We start from the raw sequence: 16,132 nt of genomic DNA on the forward strand, positions 1-16,132 counted from the left end.
AACCAGCGACCTTCTTTCTGTGAGGCAACAGTGCTAATCACAGACCCATCGTGTCGCCCCTAACAAAATCAGAGTAGTTTTAAATTGTATCTTCCTCCAAGCTGTATAATGGTGTTGGGTAGTGGCCCTTTTTTGAAGCTTACAAAAGTGCATAAAACTCATATGGAGCCAGGGTGTTAACCATTGTCTTATGAAGTAGAATAATGTGTTTTCGTAACAAATGGCTGCTGAATGCACATTCGTAAGATGCATTTATAATGACTCATGGCTGCCGAATGAACTGATTGAAAGTGAAAAAAAGTTAGTTAAAATTTCACTGTAAGAGAAGAAGAGCTTGAGGTTTTTTTTCATATTTGTTAGAAGCGGAGTGCATCATCTATCAATTATTTTTCTAATAACACATCAATCCACTTCATAAGACATAAGTTTACCACTTGGTGACATATGGGTTATATTACAATGAATTTATGCACATTTAGAAGCTTTAAAATAAGAGCCACTGCCCAACACCAATATATGGCATGGATGAGCCATGGATAATGTTTAAAACTACTCCGACTGTGTTTGTCAGAAAAAAAGAAAGTTATATGCATTGAAGATGACTTGACTGTGAGTAAATTATGGGGTAGTTTTCATCATTGCCTGAATTACCTTTAAGTATTGATGCTCAAGTGTTTTGTCTTTCATCACAGATGTGAAATTGATGTCTGAGTTCTTCAGTGAGCTTAATGATTGGGACGTTCGTATTCAGAAAGTTCGAGTGATCGTTCTGCTCCCAAAATGTTCTTCGTCAGCTCTCTGCAACCCTGTTGACTTTATCATCAAGGAGAATGGAGGTACAGCAACACAAAATCTTTCTTTTTTTCAAGTCAACAAACAATCCAAATCGAACCAATGATCAAAGATAATGTCTTTTGCTCTTTATCAGATAGAGGACTTCTGCATGGCCTTTCTAAAGGAACCATCTCTAACAGTAAACTGCAGGAACTGATTGGCAAACAGATGCAAGACCTCAACCATGCTCTCACTTGTGAGTCACACAAACATTCATTTTCTACCTGACATTAAATATGTATATGTCTTAAAGTTGTTATATACTCACTGCAAGGTTCTTTTTGTTCTTCTTTAGGAGCGATTGAGTAAAGCTGTTTTAAATTTCACTATGCAGTATTAGTTTACATTTGATTATTAAAGTACTGTACCTAAATACTGTTAAGACTCCTTGGAAAACAATAATATGTGGTTTATTTATTTATTGTTTTCTTTATTGTTTTTATTTATGCTTGTAGAATTGTTTTTTATATTTTGTCACCTTAGAATTATAAGGTTCTAGCTGACATTTTTGTCAAAACTGAGTTATTCAAATACACTGTAAAACACTGTAAAACCCAGTAAGTTAAGGTAACTTAAAACATTTGAGGAAACCGATTGCAACAAACCATTTAAGTTCAAAAACTAATCCTAATGAGTACTGTGAACATAATCCATTTGAGTAAACAAAGCAATATGATACTGTAAAACCCAATAAATGAAGAGAACTCAAACCAACTGAGTACTGTAAGACCCATTAAGTTAAGGCAACTCAAACCGTTTGAGGAAACCGATCGCTACAAACCATTTGAGTTAAACTAATCTATTTGAGTACTGTGAACTTACTCCATTTAAGTTGAAGTAACGAGGCATTTAATTAATTAGTATTTAAATTCAAAACTCTTTTTAAATGAGTAGAATTAACTTTCAGACAATTTTGAGTTAACTACACTCATTTCATTCGATAAAGTTGACTGCTTACAGGGTATTAAAATACAACTTATTTACATTATGTGATGTTTTTTTATAAGTTGTTTACATTTAAAAAACAAAAAAGGTTTTATCTTAAAGTTGAACTCTAGCTTGACTAAGGTTCTTTCTGTGAGCCAATCAGCATTTCAAATGCAAGCACGAAGACCAATCAGGACCAGCTTTCTTGTCATTTTGCTAGATTGCTCTGTTGGCCAGGTCACGGGGGCAGCAGTCTTAGGAGAGAACCCCAGACTTCCCTCTCCCCAGACACTTCCTCCAGCTCCTCCGGGGGGATCCTGAGGCGTTCCCAGGCCAGCCGAGAGACACAGTCCCTCCAGAGTGTCCTGTGTCTTCCCCGAGGCCTCCTCGCGGTGGGACATGCCTGGAACACCTCCCTAGGTAGGCGTCCAGAAGGCATCCGAAACAGATGCCCGAGCCACCTTAGCTGACTTCTTTCGATGTTGAGGAGCAGCAGCTCTACTCTGAGCTCCTTCCGAGTGTCAGAGCTCCTCACCCCATCCATAAGAGTGCGCCCTTCCACACTTCGAAGGAAACTCATTTCGGCCGCTTGTATCCGAGATCTTGTCCATTCGGTCATGACCCATAGCTCATGAACATAGGTGAGAGTAGGAACGTAAATTGACTGGTAAATCGAGAGCTTTGCCTTTCAGTTCAGCTCCTTCTTTACCACAACAGACCGGTACATCGACCACATTACTGCTGCCGCTGCACAAATCCGCCTGTCAATCTCATGCTCCACCCTTCCCTCACTCATGAACAAAACCCTGAGATACTTAAACTCCTCCACCTGGGGTAAGGACTTTCCTCCAACCTGGAGATGAACCGCCACCTTATCATGGTGGAGGGGTTTGAGTGCCTAAGTGATCCTAAGAGCTATGCTGTCAGGGGCTAATGCCCCTGGTAGGGTCTCCCAAGGCAAAAAGGTCTTAGGTGACAGGTCAGACTAAGTGCGGTTCAAAAACCCCTTGTGGGTACAAGAACATCAAGGACCGTGACAGTGCCTGGTATGTCGCAGCCAGGACCTCACCCTGAAGCCAGGCCTGGGATTGGGGCTCGTATGCGAGCGCCTGATGGCCGGGTTTTCCCACGGAACCCGGCCGGGCTTAGCCCAAAGGAGCAACGTGGAACCATCCTCCTGCAGGTCCACCACCTGCAGGGGAAGCCGTAAGGGGCCGGTGCATTGTGGAACAGGTGGTGGTCGAAGGTTAGGACCATGACAACCCGATCGTCAGGCACAGAAACTGGCTCTTGGGACATAGAATGACACCTCAATAATTCATTTAAAGCATTAAATTCAATAAATATTACCATATTATTAAATGAACATATACACTGGATAAAATATTTAGCATAGTCTTGAAGGCTTAATTTCCTGTTCCTGTTCCATTTCCTGTTCCTGCTTCGCTACTGTTCGGACGTCTTTGCCTACTGCTCCGCTCTCTGCTCACTTGTTTTTATATCTTAAACCTTAATTTTAACTTGAGCCTATCAGCACAGTGCTCAAACGACACATCTTGAAGATCAGCATCGATTCTACAAACTTTCTGGAATATAGCTTTACTAACAAGAGGGGAATTATCGTCTAAACAATCCTCCCGCTACCAGCTATCAGCTGCTCACATTCCTGAGACAGGAAAACACGGCTGTGAAAATGCCTCTGGATCGGATTAATTCAGATTCTCACTGCTGTACAAACTGCCACAAACTTCTAAAAAAGATTGCAGTTCTTGAAACAAAGGTACTTGCGATCCAACCAGAACTGCAGCGTCATTGTGGACGCTCACAGCAAATAGCCGGTGAGTCCCATAAATCTATTCCTACCACTATTTCAAGCACAGAAAAACAGAATAAAACTGTTGAAAATGAGCATTGGCATAAACAAGGTGCGAGACCAAAAGGTACTCGTGGGGTCAGATCATATGCTGCCGCATTAGCGTCCTCTACCCCAAATACAGCTCGGACTCAAATACAGCTTGAGAACAGATATGAAGTATTGAGTAATATGGGTGAAGAATCCCCAAATGCAGTCAGACAGAGATCGCATGACTCAGCAGCTAACTCTGTATGGAACAGAGGCTCAAGGCCGACTAGACAGCGGCATACTGCTCCGATCGCACCTGAGATAAGAACACTAGTTGTAGGAGATTCAATAATCAGGAATTTTAGGGGCAAATCTACAATGACATACTGCTTCCCTCATGCAACAGTTTCTGATGTAAACAAAGAACTTAAGGAAATTCTGAAAAAGCACAAGACTGCAAAAAGGATTATCATCCATGTGGGGAAGAATGATATTCGGAAGGAACAGTCAGAACTGCTCAAGAGAGATTTCTGTGAGCTCTTGGAAACAGTTGAAAGAGTGAAAATTCAGCCGTTCATCAGTGGACCACTCCCTGCAAGAGGGACAAATATGTTTTCACGGCTTCTTAGTCTAAATGTATGGCTGCAGAAAGCATGTAACAGGAAAGGACTGAATTTTATTGACAACTTCAATCTCTTCTGGAACCAAAGACAACTGTTGACATCAGACGGCCTTCACCCAAACAAACTTGGTGCAAAGGTGCTAAAGGACAATATCTTCTTCTCCCTCCATCATTCATCAGCTGTGTGTGCCACTGACCTCAATCCAAATGGCACATACACACCTAGCATCTGTCCCGATGACCACAGGACCTCAAATCAGCTCCCGAGTGGACTTGGGGCTGACGCATCACCCAAGGACAGTGATAACGCTACGCAGCCAAAACACCCACTGTTGATAGAGACACTATCTGTTTTTATACCCCTATTTGCAAAATCTAAGAGAAATTTTAAAATTTACATTTATAGTACATTTAGGGTCTCTGTCATGTTAATGAATAAAAGAGAACTGCTACACACATATTGACTTCTATAAAGAATGCAAAAATTTGAAGCTCAACATCTCAAAATCATTTAGAACACTGATAGAACCTCATAATTCCAAGGTGACGATTTTATGCAGATGCATTCCCCTGCAGAATTATCCCAATCAGTCTAAAATTATAAATTCATTTCAAATCAAGCTATTCAAGTCATATGGTAAAATTATATTCATACATAAATCACAAATCATTATATATAAATTACAAAATATCACAATGATACATTTTTCCATTGCATTTATCATGCATTATACAGTATAAATATACAGTTAAAGTCAGAATTATTAGCCTTTTTACAATATTCAAATTTTTTTCTTTTTTAAATATTTCCTAAATGATGTTTAACAGAGCAAGAAAAATTTCACTGTATGTCTGATCATATTTTTTCTTCTGGAAAAAAACTTATTTGTTTTATTTTGGCTAGAATAAAAGCAGTTTTTAATTTTTTTATAAACATTTTAAGGTCAAAATTATTAGCCTCTTTAAGCTATTTATTTTTCGCTGTATAGAAGTATCTAGAAAAACATCTAGTCAAATATTATTTACTGTCATCATGGCAAAGATAAATCAGTTATTAGAAATAAGTTATTAAAACTATTATGTTTAAAAATGTGTTGAAAAATCTGCTCTCTGTTAAACAGAAATTAGTGAAAAAAAAATAAACAGCGGGGCTGATAATTCTGACTTCAACTGTACATTATGAAACATCTAAATCCAGTGACCTTGAAATAATTCAGAATGAATCTTTATTTGTTTAAAGTAAATTATAATTGACTTAACTTGCTTCAATCGCAGCACCTAAAGTGAAAGCTGTGGTTTACTGCACATGCTCAGTATACCCTGAGGAAAATGAAGAAATTGTGAAGAGAGCACTACAGAACGCAAACAGCAAAGCAAAAACTCTGCCTTTCAGGTACTCGCATACACACACACCTATGCTATTACCTGTGTAGGGACATCCCGTAGACATTATTTGTAAACTGTATATTTAATCCCTTTACCATATTTTTATAACCCAATTTTTACATTTTCCATACTTCATTCTATATGATTTATACACTATTTAACAAAACAATGTCCCCACAAGATCGTACATTACAGGTAATACTATACTTGTGGAGACCAGTACACACAAACTATCCAGGCATTAAGCCTTTCCTGTCACACGCCACTAACTGTACAGATTTAAAGTTGCTGTATCCATGGAAACAGCAGTTAATCCATGGAAAAGCAAGTGGGGGAAAGGATTATATGAGTGTTTGAGTTAACAGAAATTGGATATAAGTTGGACTGAATTTATAATAACGAACAAATCTCTCTCTTTCTCTGTGTGTGTGTCTTCATGTTTGGCTAAGGCTGGTCAATGCAGGATGGAATGATGAGAAAGAGATGTTTTTCAAAACTGAAGAAAGTGACATCACAAATGGCTGCTTCCTTTGTGTAATGAAACGAGAGGTGAGAAAGAGGAAAAGATCATTAAAGCAGAGGCTGATGATGGACTTTTAAATGTATATGTTTACTTTTACTGCTACATTATTATGCTGTGATTCATAGAAAAAAAAACTTAATATTAAAAACAGAGGATTAAGCTGGACCACAATAGATTATATCAATGTTGGAATGAATGTTAAAATAATCAGCCTAGTTTACAGCAAGCATTGTGTTTTTATTTAGATTGTGTCATCTGTCATATACAGTAGGTCTATAGGTCTGTTATTTTTACTAAAGAAGATATATTATTTGAGTTTATTAACGGCACAGTAATACGATCGGATCTGTATTGGTCGATACTCAGAATTTTGGTATCGAGATCTAAACAGTTCCAAAAAAAGGGTATCGGTGCATCCTTAATCACATGACGCTGAAGGCTAAAAAAAATCAGCTTTGCCATCACATAGATATATTTTTTTTATTAAACTAAATTAATTTTATACATGTAGCTGATATTGACAACTGATAACTAATTCTGTTTATAACTAAATGTACATATTTGAAGCAAATTTAAAAAATGGCTGCTTCCCTTGTGTAATGAAACGAGAGGTGAGAAAGAGGGAAAGATCATTAAAGCAGAGGCTGATGATGGACTTTTAAATGTATATAAGGTTACTTTTACTGCTATATTATTATGCTGTGATTCATAGAAAGAAAAAACTTAGTATTAAAAAAGGAAACATAAGCTGGACCACAATAGATCATATCAATGTCGTAATGAATGCTCAAATAATCAGCCTAGTTTACAGCAAGCATCATGTTTATGTAGGTCTATATCATGTGGGTCTGTAATTTTTACTAAAGAAGATATATTATTTGAGTTTATCGAAGGCACTGTATTGGGATGGGATCTGTATTGGTCGATACTCAGAATTTTGGTATCGGAATCGAAACAATTCCAAAAAAAAATGGTATCGGTGCAACCTTAATCACATGACGCTGAAGGCTAAAAAAATCATCTTTGCCATCACATATATATATATATATATATATATATATATATATATATATATATATATTATTTATTAAACTAAATTAATTGTATACATGTAGCTGATATTGACAACTGATAACTAATTCTGTTTATAACTAAATGTACATATTTGAAGCAAATTTTAAAAATGTCTGCTTCCTTTGTGTAATGAAACGAGAGGTGAAAAAGAGGGAAAGATCATTAAAGCAGAGGCTGATGATGGATTTTTAAATGTATATAAGGTTACTTTCACTGCTATAATATTATGCTGTGTGATTCATACACTTATAAAGCTTGAAGGAGAATGTCTGTGTGTGAGATGGTGAGAGCTCTCTGTCTCTCTCTCTCTCTCTCTCTCTCTCACACACACACACTGCTCTCATGCAGAGCTTGATGCATTGCTGTCCTAAATACTGGCAGTGTAGCTCCGGTTCTCACTAAATAATGAACACTTGTGTCTGATCACATTAGCATCCACACAAGTCCACACACAGCAAGAGAAATGAGCCTGTAGCTTCCTTTGAATATCTAAAAATTGAACATTTTTATAGTTTTATTAATTAATTTCCATTTTAATTGAACACTGGAATACATCATTAATCATAAAACACAATGGAACATTTTCACACAGGTGATGTTAATAAAACAAATTATATATATATATATATATATATATATATATATATATATATATATATATATATATATGCACACACACACACATTTGTTGATTCTTCAAGAGTTTGTAGTTTTTACGATTTTTTTCCTTTTTTAGATAATACTTTTATTCAGCAAAGATGCATCACAACAATCAAATGTAACAAATACTTTTTATAATCTATTGTATTCTATATTCTGTTCTATTATATCTTTATTTAATTGGTTAATTTATGCAGCAATAATTAGATTGTGACACAAATCCATTTATAATCTTCTGTATTTGAAACATTCTGTTTCTTAAACTTTATTTTCAGCAGGAAATCTTGAAAGAAATACACTTAAATTGAAAAAATAAGACTGATCATAATCAGAAAGGTTATCATGTATGATGCTGAAGGCTAAAAAAATCAGCTCTGCCTTCACATAGAATTTTAAAAAAAATTTAACTAAAGTAATTGTATACACGTAGCTGATCTTGACAACTGATAACTAATTTTATTTAATTCAATTCAATTCAATTCACCTTTATTTGTATAGCGCTTTTACAATGTAGATTGTGTCAAAGCAGCTTCACATAAAAGGTCACAGTAAATTGGAACAGTGAAGTTCAGTTTGTAGTGTTTAAGTTCAGTTCAGTTAAGCTCAGTTCAGTGTGGTTTAAAATCAATACTGAGAGTCCAAACACTGAAGAGCAAATCCAACGATGCGCAGCTCCACAGATCCCGAACCATGCAAGCCAGAGATGACAGTGGAGAGGGAAAAAAACTTCACTAATTGGCGAAAGTGAAGAAAAAAAACCTTGAGAGAAACCAGACTCAGCTGGGCACGGCCATTTTAATTTCTCCGCTGGCCAAACGTCTTGTGCAGAGCTGCAGTTTCAGCGGCGGAGGCTGGAAGCTGGCCTCAGCGAAGATTCGTCTGTCTGTGGAGCGTCACAGGAATCAGTCTCATGTTCTCCACTCCTCCATGACCACCGCAGTAGCTGCTCGGGATACGGCCCGGTCCAGGATATGGAAACCTTGGGATCATCTCGTCGTTGGTCTTGGATTGAATCAGTGACTCTGCATAGTCTGAGGGCCTCGGGAAGAGTATCCCCAGGTGGAAATGAAGAATAAAGAGAATAATTAGCGTAGCTGCTGTTCATAGTGTATATCAACAAGGTGCAGAAACCTGTGTGTATGCTTTACTAATCAGATAGGTCTTCAATCTATTTTTGAATAGGGAGAGTGTGTCTGAGCCTCGGACGTTATCAGGAAGGCTATTGCAGAGTTTAGGAGCCATAAATGAGAAGGCTCGACCTCCTTTACTCGACTTTGCTATTCTAAGTACTACCAGAAGCCCTAAGTTTTGAGATCTTAAAGAGCGAATTGGATTGTAGCGAGACAGAAGGTTGGTTAGATAAACAGGACCTAGATTATTTAAAGCTTTGTAGGTAAGAAGCAATATTTTAAATTCAATACAAAACTTAACAGGCAGCCAGTGTAAGGAGGATAAAATTGGGGTGATGTGATCAAATTTTCTAGACCTGGTAAGAACTCTGGCAGCTGCATTCTGCACTAGCTGAAGTTTATTAATAGAAGATGCTTGGCAGCCAGCAAACAGTGCATTACAGTAGTCCAGCCTAGAAGTCATAAAAGCATGAACTAGCTTTTCTGCATCTGAGATGGATAGCATACTTCGTAACTTTGCGATATTTCGAAAGGAGAAGAAGAAAGAAAGTAGTTTTTGTGACATGGGATATATGATTTTAAAAGTTTAAGTTGCTGTCTAATATGACACCCAGATCTTTTGTAGTAGAGCTAACGCTATCTTTGTATCCCTCTAATAGTAGGTCGAGTTGTGAGATCTGCTGTGTACAGGATTTAGGCCCAATAAGTAATAATTCTGTTTTGTCTGAGTTTAAGAGAAGATAATTGTTGGTCATCCAGTCTTTAACATCTTTAATACACTCAGTTAGCTTGGACAGTTTAGACGTCTCGTCAGGTTTAGTTGAAATATATAATTGAGTATCATCTGCATAGCAGTGAAAGCTGATCCCATGTCTTCTAATAATGTCTCCCAGGGGTAGCATGTATATTGTAAACCGCAAAGGGCCTAAAACTGATCCTTGAGGCACCCCGTATTTTACTGGGCTGACTTGTGAAGGCTGTCCATTAATATTCACAAACTGGTAACGGTCAGCTAAGTATGACTTAAACCATTGTAGGGCCTGTCCCTGGACACCTGTAGACTTTAAGCGATTTATGAGGATACTGTGGTCAATGGTGTCAAATGCCGCACTAAGATCGAGTAGAACTAATAGCAAGATGCACCCTTGGTCAGCAGCTAAGAGTAAATAGTTGGTTATTTTCACTAGTGCAGTTTCTGTACTGTGATGAGCTCTGAAACCTGACTGAAACACTTCAAAAACATTGTTCGTCTGCAGAAAGGAGCATAATTGAGCAGAAACAACTTTTTCTAGTATTTTAGATATAAATGGAAGATTTGAAATAGGCCTATAATTAGCTAAGTTGCTGGGGTCCAGTTGTGGTTTCTTAATAATAGGCTTAATAACAGCTAACTTGTAAGGATTTGGAACATGGCCTAAAGATAAAGAAGAGTTAATAACGTTAAGAAGAGGTTCTCCTATAACAGGTAGCAATTCTTTCAGTAACTTTGTTGGAATTGGGTCCAATATACACGTAGCTGGTTTAGAGCTATTTATAATTTTATCTAGCTCTTCCTGTTCTATGATTTTGAAGCACTGTAGGTTATTTTGATTCGGTGGGATGTTTACTGGATCTGAAGTATAAGGGGGTGCAGAAAGTTTAATATCTCCTATTTTCTGTCTAAAGCCTTCTATTTTATCACTGAAAAAATTCATGAAGTCATCACTACTAATTTGCGGTGGAACGTTTTGTTCCAAAGATGACCGATTATTTGTTAATTTAGCAATGGTGTTAAATAAGAATCTAGTATTGTTATGATTATTTTCTATCAGTTTGCGGAGGTGCTCAGCCCTGGCAGATTTTAAAGCCCTCCTGTAGCTGGACATACTGTCTTTGTACGCAATTCTAAAAACTTCTAAATTATTTTTTTTCCATTTACGTTCCAGGGGACGGGTTGCTGTTTTGAGAGCGCGGGTATGACTATTATACCATGGTGTAGTTTTATTCTCTCAAGCCTTTTTTAGTTTGATGGGTGCCACGGTATTTAGAGTGCTAGTAAAGATGGCATCCATACTGATGGTTACTACATCAAGGTCAATTGCGTTTGCATTTCGAAATAGAGAAAGATCAGGTAGGTTATTTATAACTTCATCTTTGGTGGATGGAACAATAGTTCTACTACTAGGGCGATATATCGGAGAGGATCTACTAATTTCAGGTAAACACAGCTTAGATAATAAGAAGTAGTGGTCTGTAATATCATCACTTTGTGGTATATTGTCTACATCAATGACCTCAATTCCATAAGACAGAGTTAGATCTAGTGTATAACTAAATGTACATATTTAAAGCAAATTTTACGAATTTAGTTTAAAACAACTAGGCTCAGAAGGCTGTTATCATCCATCCATATGGTTAATCAGCTATAGATCACATACGGCTGTGGCCGGAAGTTAACAAGAATTATTTAGATTATTTATTACATTTCCCATTAATTGTATTTCATTAATGCACTGCCCTAAACCCAGCTGTCACAGTAATGTAAAAACAGATCTGGATCTGGAGTCTTCTCTATTAGTATAGCTCATTAACCATGTGGCTGGATGATAACAGCCTTCTGAGCCTACCAGTAGACGCAGAAGGCCCATGTCTATTAGCTGATAGCCACTGATAATGCCCATTCAATTGAGTGATAACATTCGAAGCGCGTGATAACCTACCCTGCAAGGTGGAATTCGCCAGCTGTTTTTTAAAGGAAGGATCAGCAAAGAATGTAAAAAAGACTAAAGATTTGGTGAAAATATGTATGGGACTTTGTCAGACCTTGATATGAACTTTTGTCAGTACACAGTTCATATGTAAAGTAATATAATGTATATTTATCATGAGGGAATGATGCGATGGCATCCATAGGACAACGGCACCAGTGCGCTCACCACACACCAGCTATAGGTGGAGTGGAGAGACAGTGATAAAGCCAATTTGGTATGTGAGGATGATTGGGAGGCCCTGATTGGTAAGGGGCGATGGAGGAAATTTGGCCAAGACATCGCTTTACGAGAAGTGCCATGGGATTTTTAATGACCACAGAGAGTCAGGACCTTAGTTTAACATCTCATCTGAAAGACAGCGCTCACTGTAAAGTGTCCCCTTCACTTTACTGGAGCATTAGGACTCACAAAGACCGCAGGTTGAGCACCCCCTGCTGGCCTCACTAACAACCCCTTTAACAGCAACCTAGTTTTCCCATGTGGTCTCCCATCCAGGTACTGATCAGGCTCAGCCCTGCCTATGCCGAGTTCAGATTGTATGATTTTAGCCCCGATTTTGACTTGCCATCAAGTTTTGATAAAATCGCAGACAAATGCCTGAAATCACAGGCAAATCGATGCTCATTCACGTGAGTTACCAGTCATACAGTATGAACTATCAAAGACGCCAACTGAGAGAAAACCCATGAAATATTTGACATGGTAAATATCTGGAGCTGTCTGCGATAAAATCATGCCATGTGAAATGAGTTCTGACTGAAAATAACATCAGCAATTACCTACAGCCAATGAGAGAGCAGCATCCACTAGGGTATGGGTACTTTTTTGTAGTTGAGGAGAAATGGCTAATTCCCTTCAAACCTAGGTGAGAAAAATAAGTCGATTTTTGACCCCTCTAAAGACTTATTTCTCATTATGTAGTTTATAACAAAATATATACTACATGATCTCACGCTGTTTCTATGTCACTTCTCGTGTGTGTTTGGTTGTGAGACGTAGTTTGCAGACAGAGACAAAGTTGCCAGTGATTCTTCACATTCTAAAGTCATGCAGTGTGAAACCCCCTTTCGTCAATCCATCTTGCAGTGTAAACATAGCAGCGATAAAGCGCTACCCCAGATAGTCATGCAGTGTGAAAACATCTGTGACACAACTACTTTAAAAATCATGCAGTCTGAACTCGGCATTAGCTTCAGTGATAACTGTTCTGCGGTCGGCTGCAGGATGATATGTCTGTAAGTGTGATTAAAATGGTTGCCTACTTGTTTTCTCTAGTTTGCAAAATATGTATTTAATTGTGTTTGTTACTTGTAATCGCTCCGCACGGAGTGTATCTAGTAAACTCTTTATATTCACATATCACATCTAAAACCACATTGAAAGTGCGACTCGTGCCACTTTCTTTACTGATTTAATTTAAATACATTTTTGATGCTCACAATCCCCTGCCATTTGTCCTTGCTATAGCCACCACAGCTGTTCTTACACACGTGCTGCGGTCAAGTTTCAATAAAGGTCAACTTTTGCTACTGTGTGGATTAATGCTGAACGTGTGTCAATGTTATTACTTATGGTTAGAAATACAGCAATCTGCTGGTGTTTAACTGCATTGGACTCACACATATACTTGCACTATGGCTACTTCAACAATATTGATAAGCCATGGTGGGCATTTCTTTCCATCTAGCACAGAACGCAGTCAACCAATCACAACAGACTGGGTCATTGGAACACTGCATATTATAAGACAATGAAAGTGTTTTCAGCCTGTTATTGGAGACCCATTAATAATGCATAATAGGGGCTCCTTAACTCCTTAACTAACAAGACATCTATCTAACTATCTATGCCCACCACCACCTCCTTCCTCCTAGAAGGACATCTATTTACCATCCATCCATCCATCCATCCATTAATTAATCTATCCATTCATTAATTCATTCATACAGGAAATACCCATCCCAACCATGAGTTTCCTGTCATTGCTAATGTGTGATTCTCTTGTATCTTCACATGATCCACTTCAATCTACAATAAGCTAAATTCCTCTTGTGAGTCTCCTTCTGCTGCCTGTTGTGTGTTCATTAACTGCAATATAAACAACTGCCACAGAGAAGACATCTAACAATCTATGCCCACCACCACCCCCTTCCTCTTGGAAGGAGATCTATTTACCATCCATCCATTTATTAATTTGTCCATTCATCCATCCAGGAAATACCTAACCCAACCATAAGTTTCCTGCAAAATTAACATAGCCCAACCTTTTTGCTAAGCTCCAGCTCTTCAAGCATAACTCCACAGTTCCCATTATGAGTCTTCTTCAACTCCACTCTAATCTGCACAAAGCAAAAACAGCACCAACAAAAGCTCTACCTGCTCTCTAAGCTCCAGCAATGGCCAAGCTATTCTTTAGCATTCTTCAAGTTATCGCTACCGTTCCCCATGTGAGTATCGTTCTTCTGCTAGTTGTGTGTTCATCCGTTACCTAAAAATTAAACAACTGTCACAAAGAAGACATCTATTTAATAATATATGCCCACCACCACCCCCTTCCTCTTGGAAAGACACTTATTTACCCTCCAACCATCTATCCATCCACTCCGCCAGGAAATGCCTGACCCAACCATGAATTTCCTATCATTGTTGAGGTGGTTGAATCCCTTGTTTCTCCACATGCTTCACTCCAATCTGTAAAAGACAAAGACTAAAAGAGCTCTACTTGCTGACTGAGCTCCAGCAATTCACAAGATCTTCTCCAGCGTTCTTCAAATTTATCTCCACCGTTCCTCTTGTGAGTCTCCTTCTTCTACCTGCTGTGTGTTCATTACCTGCAACATAAACAACTGCCACAGAGAAGATATCTAACAATCTATGCCCACCACCACCCCTTCCTCCTGGAAGGACATCTATTTACCATCCACTCATTCTTTAATCTATCCATTCATCCATCCAGGAAATACCTAACCCAACCATGAGTTTATATAACAATATATGTCCACCACTACCATTTTCCTCTTGGAAAGACATCTGTATACCATTCAACCATCCATCCACCCAGAGAGGAAATGCCTGACCCAACTATGAGTTTCCATTCATTTCTAAGGTGCTTGATCCCTTTGTTTCTCCACATGATCCACTCCAATCTGCAAAAGACAAAGATAAGACTAAAAGAGCTCTACCTGCTGGCTGAGCTCCAGCATTTCACAAGCTGTTCTCCAGCATTCTTCAAATTTATCTTCACCGTTCCTCGTGTGAGTCTCCTTCTTCTGCCTGTTGTGTGTTCATTACCTGCAATATAAACAACTGCCACAGAGAAGACATCTAACAATCTATGCCCACCACCACCCCATTCCTCTTGGAAGGACATATATTTACCATCCATCCATTTATTAATGTCCATTCATGCATCCAGGAACTACCTAACCCAACCATGAGTTTCCAGTCATTGTTGACATGTGTGATTCTCTTGTATCTCCACATGATCCACTTCAATCTACAAAAAGCTAAATTAACATAGCCCAACCTTTTGCTAAGCTCCAGCTCTTCAAGCATAACTCCACAGTTCACATCATGAGTCGTCTTCAACTCCACTCCAATCTGCACAAAGCAAAAACAGCACCAACAAAGCTCTACCTGCTCTCTAAGCTCCAGCAATGGCCAAGCTATTCTCTACCATTCTTCAAGTTATCGCCACCATTCCCCTTGTGAGTATCGTTCTTCTGCCTGTTGTGTGTCCATTACCTGAAAATTAAACAACTGTCACAGAGAAGACATCTATTTAACAATATATGTCCACCACTACCCCCTTCCTCTGCACTTCGTTGCCTTGTACTTGTACATGTGTGATGACAATAAATTGAATCTAATCTAATCTAATCTAATCCACCCAGACAGGAAATGCCTGACCCAACTATGAGTTTCCTGTCATTGTTGAGGTGGTTGAATCCCTTGTTTTTCCACATGCTTCACTCTAATCTGCAAAAGACAAAGTCTAAAAGAGCTCTACCTGCTGACTGAGCTCCAGCAGTTCACAAGCTGTTCTTCAGAATTCTTCAAATAAATCATCACCATTCTTCTTGTGCATCTCCTTCTTTTGCCTGTTGTGTGTTCATTATCTACAAAACAATCAACTTCCACAGAGAGGACATCTATCTAACAATCTATGCCCACCACCACCCCCTTCCACTTGGAAGGACAACTATTTACCATCCATCCATTAATCTATCCATTAGGGGTGAGAATCACAGGTTAACTCATGATACAATATTATCATAATATTTTGCCCCTAAAATTGATCACAAAAACAATAAGCCTGCAATATATATCACAAGAAAACCATCCAGGATATTTGTAAACGAATGAGAAAAAAAATAAATGGGC

General features: G+C 38.3%; 1 protein-coding gene across 1 annotated transcript in view; it reads left to right on the forward strand.

The window, feature by feature from the left end:
• Nucleotides 1-16,132, forward strand: part of LOC130231032 (putative methyltransferase NSUN7) — a 56,620-nt gene that overhangs the window by 12,132 nt on the left and 28,356 nt on the right. The window contains exons 7-10 of the mRNA XM_056460406.1: nucleotides 693-836; nucleotides 929-1,030; nucleotides 5,502-5,619; nucleotides 6,062-6,161. Coding sequence (XP_056316381.1) covers nucleotides 693-836; nucleotides 929-1,030; nucleotides 5,502-5,619; nucleotides 6,062-6,161 — 464 coding nt within the window. The remainder of the gene's footprint in view (nucleotides 1-692; nucleotides 837-928; nucleotides 1,031-5,501; nucleotides 5,620-6,061; nucleotides 6,162-16,132) is intronic.

Source organism: Danio aesculapii, chromosome 1, assembly GCF_903798145.1.
Source record: "Danio aesculapii chromosome 1, fDanAes4.1, whole genome shotgun sequence".
In the NCBI taxonomy this organism is placed as follows: domain Eukaryota; kingdom Metazoa; phylum Chordata; class Actinopteri; order Cypriniformes; family Danionidae; genus Danio; species Danio aesculapii.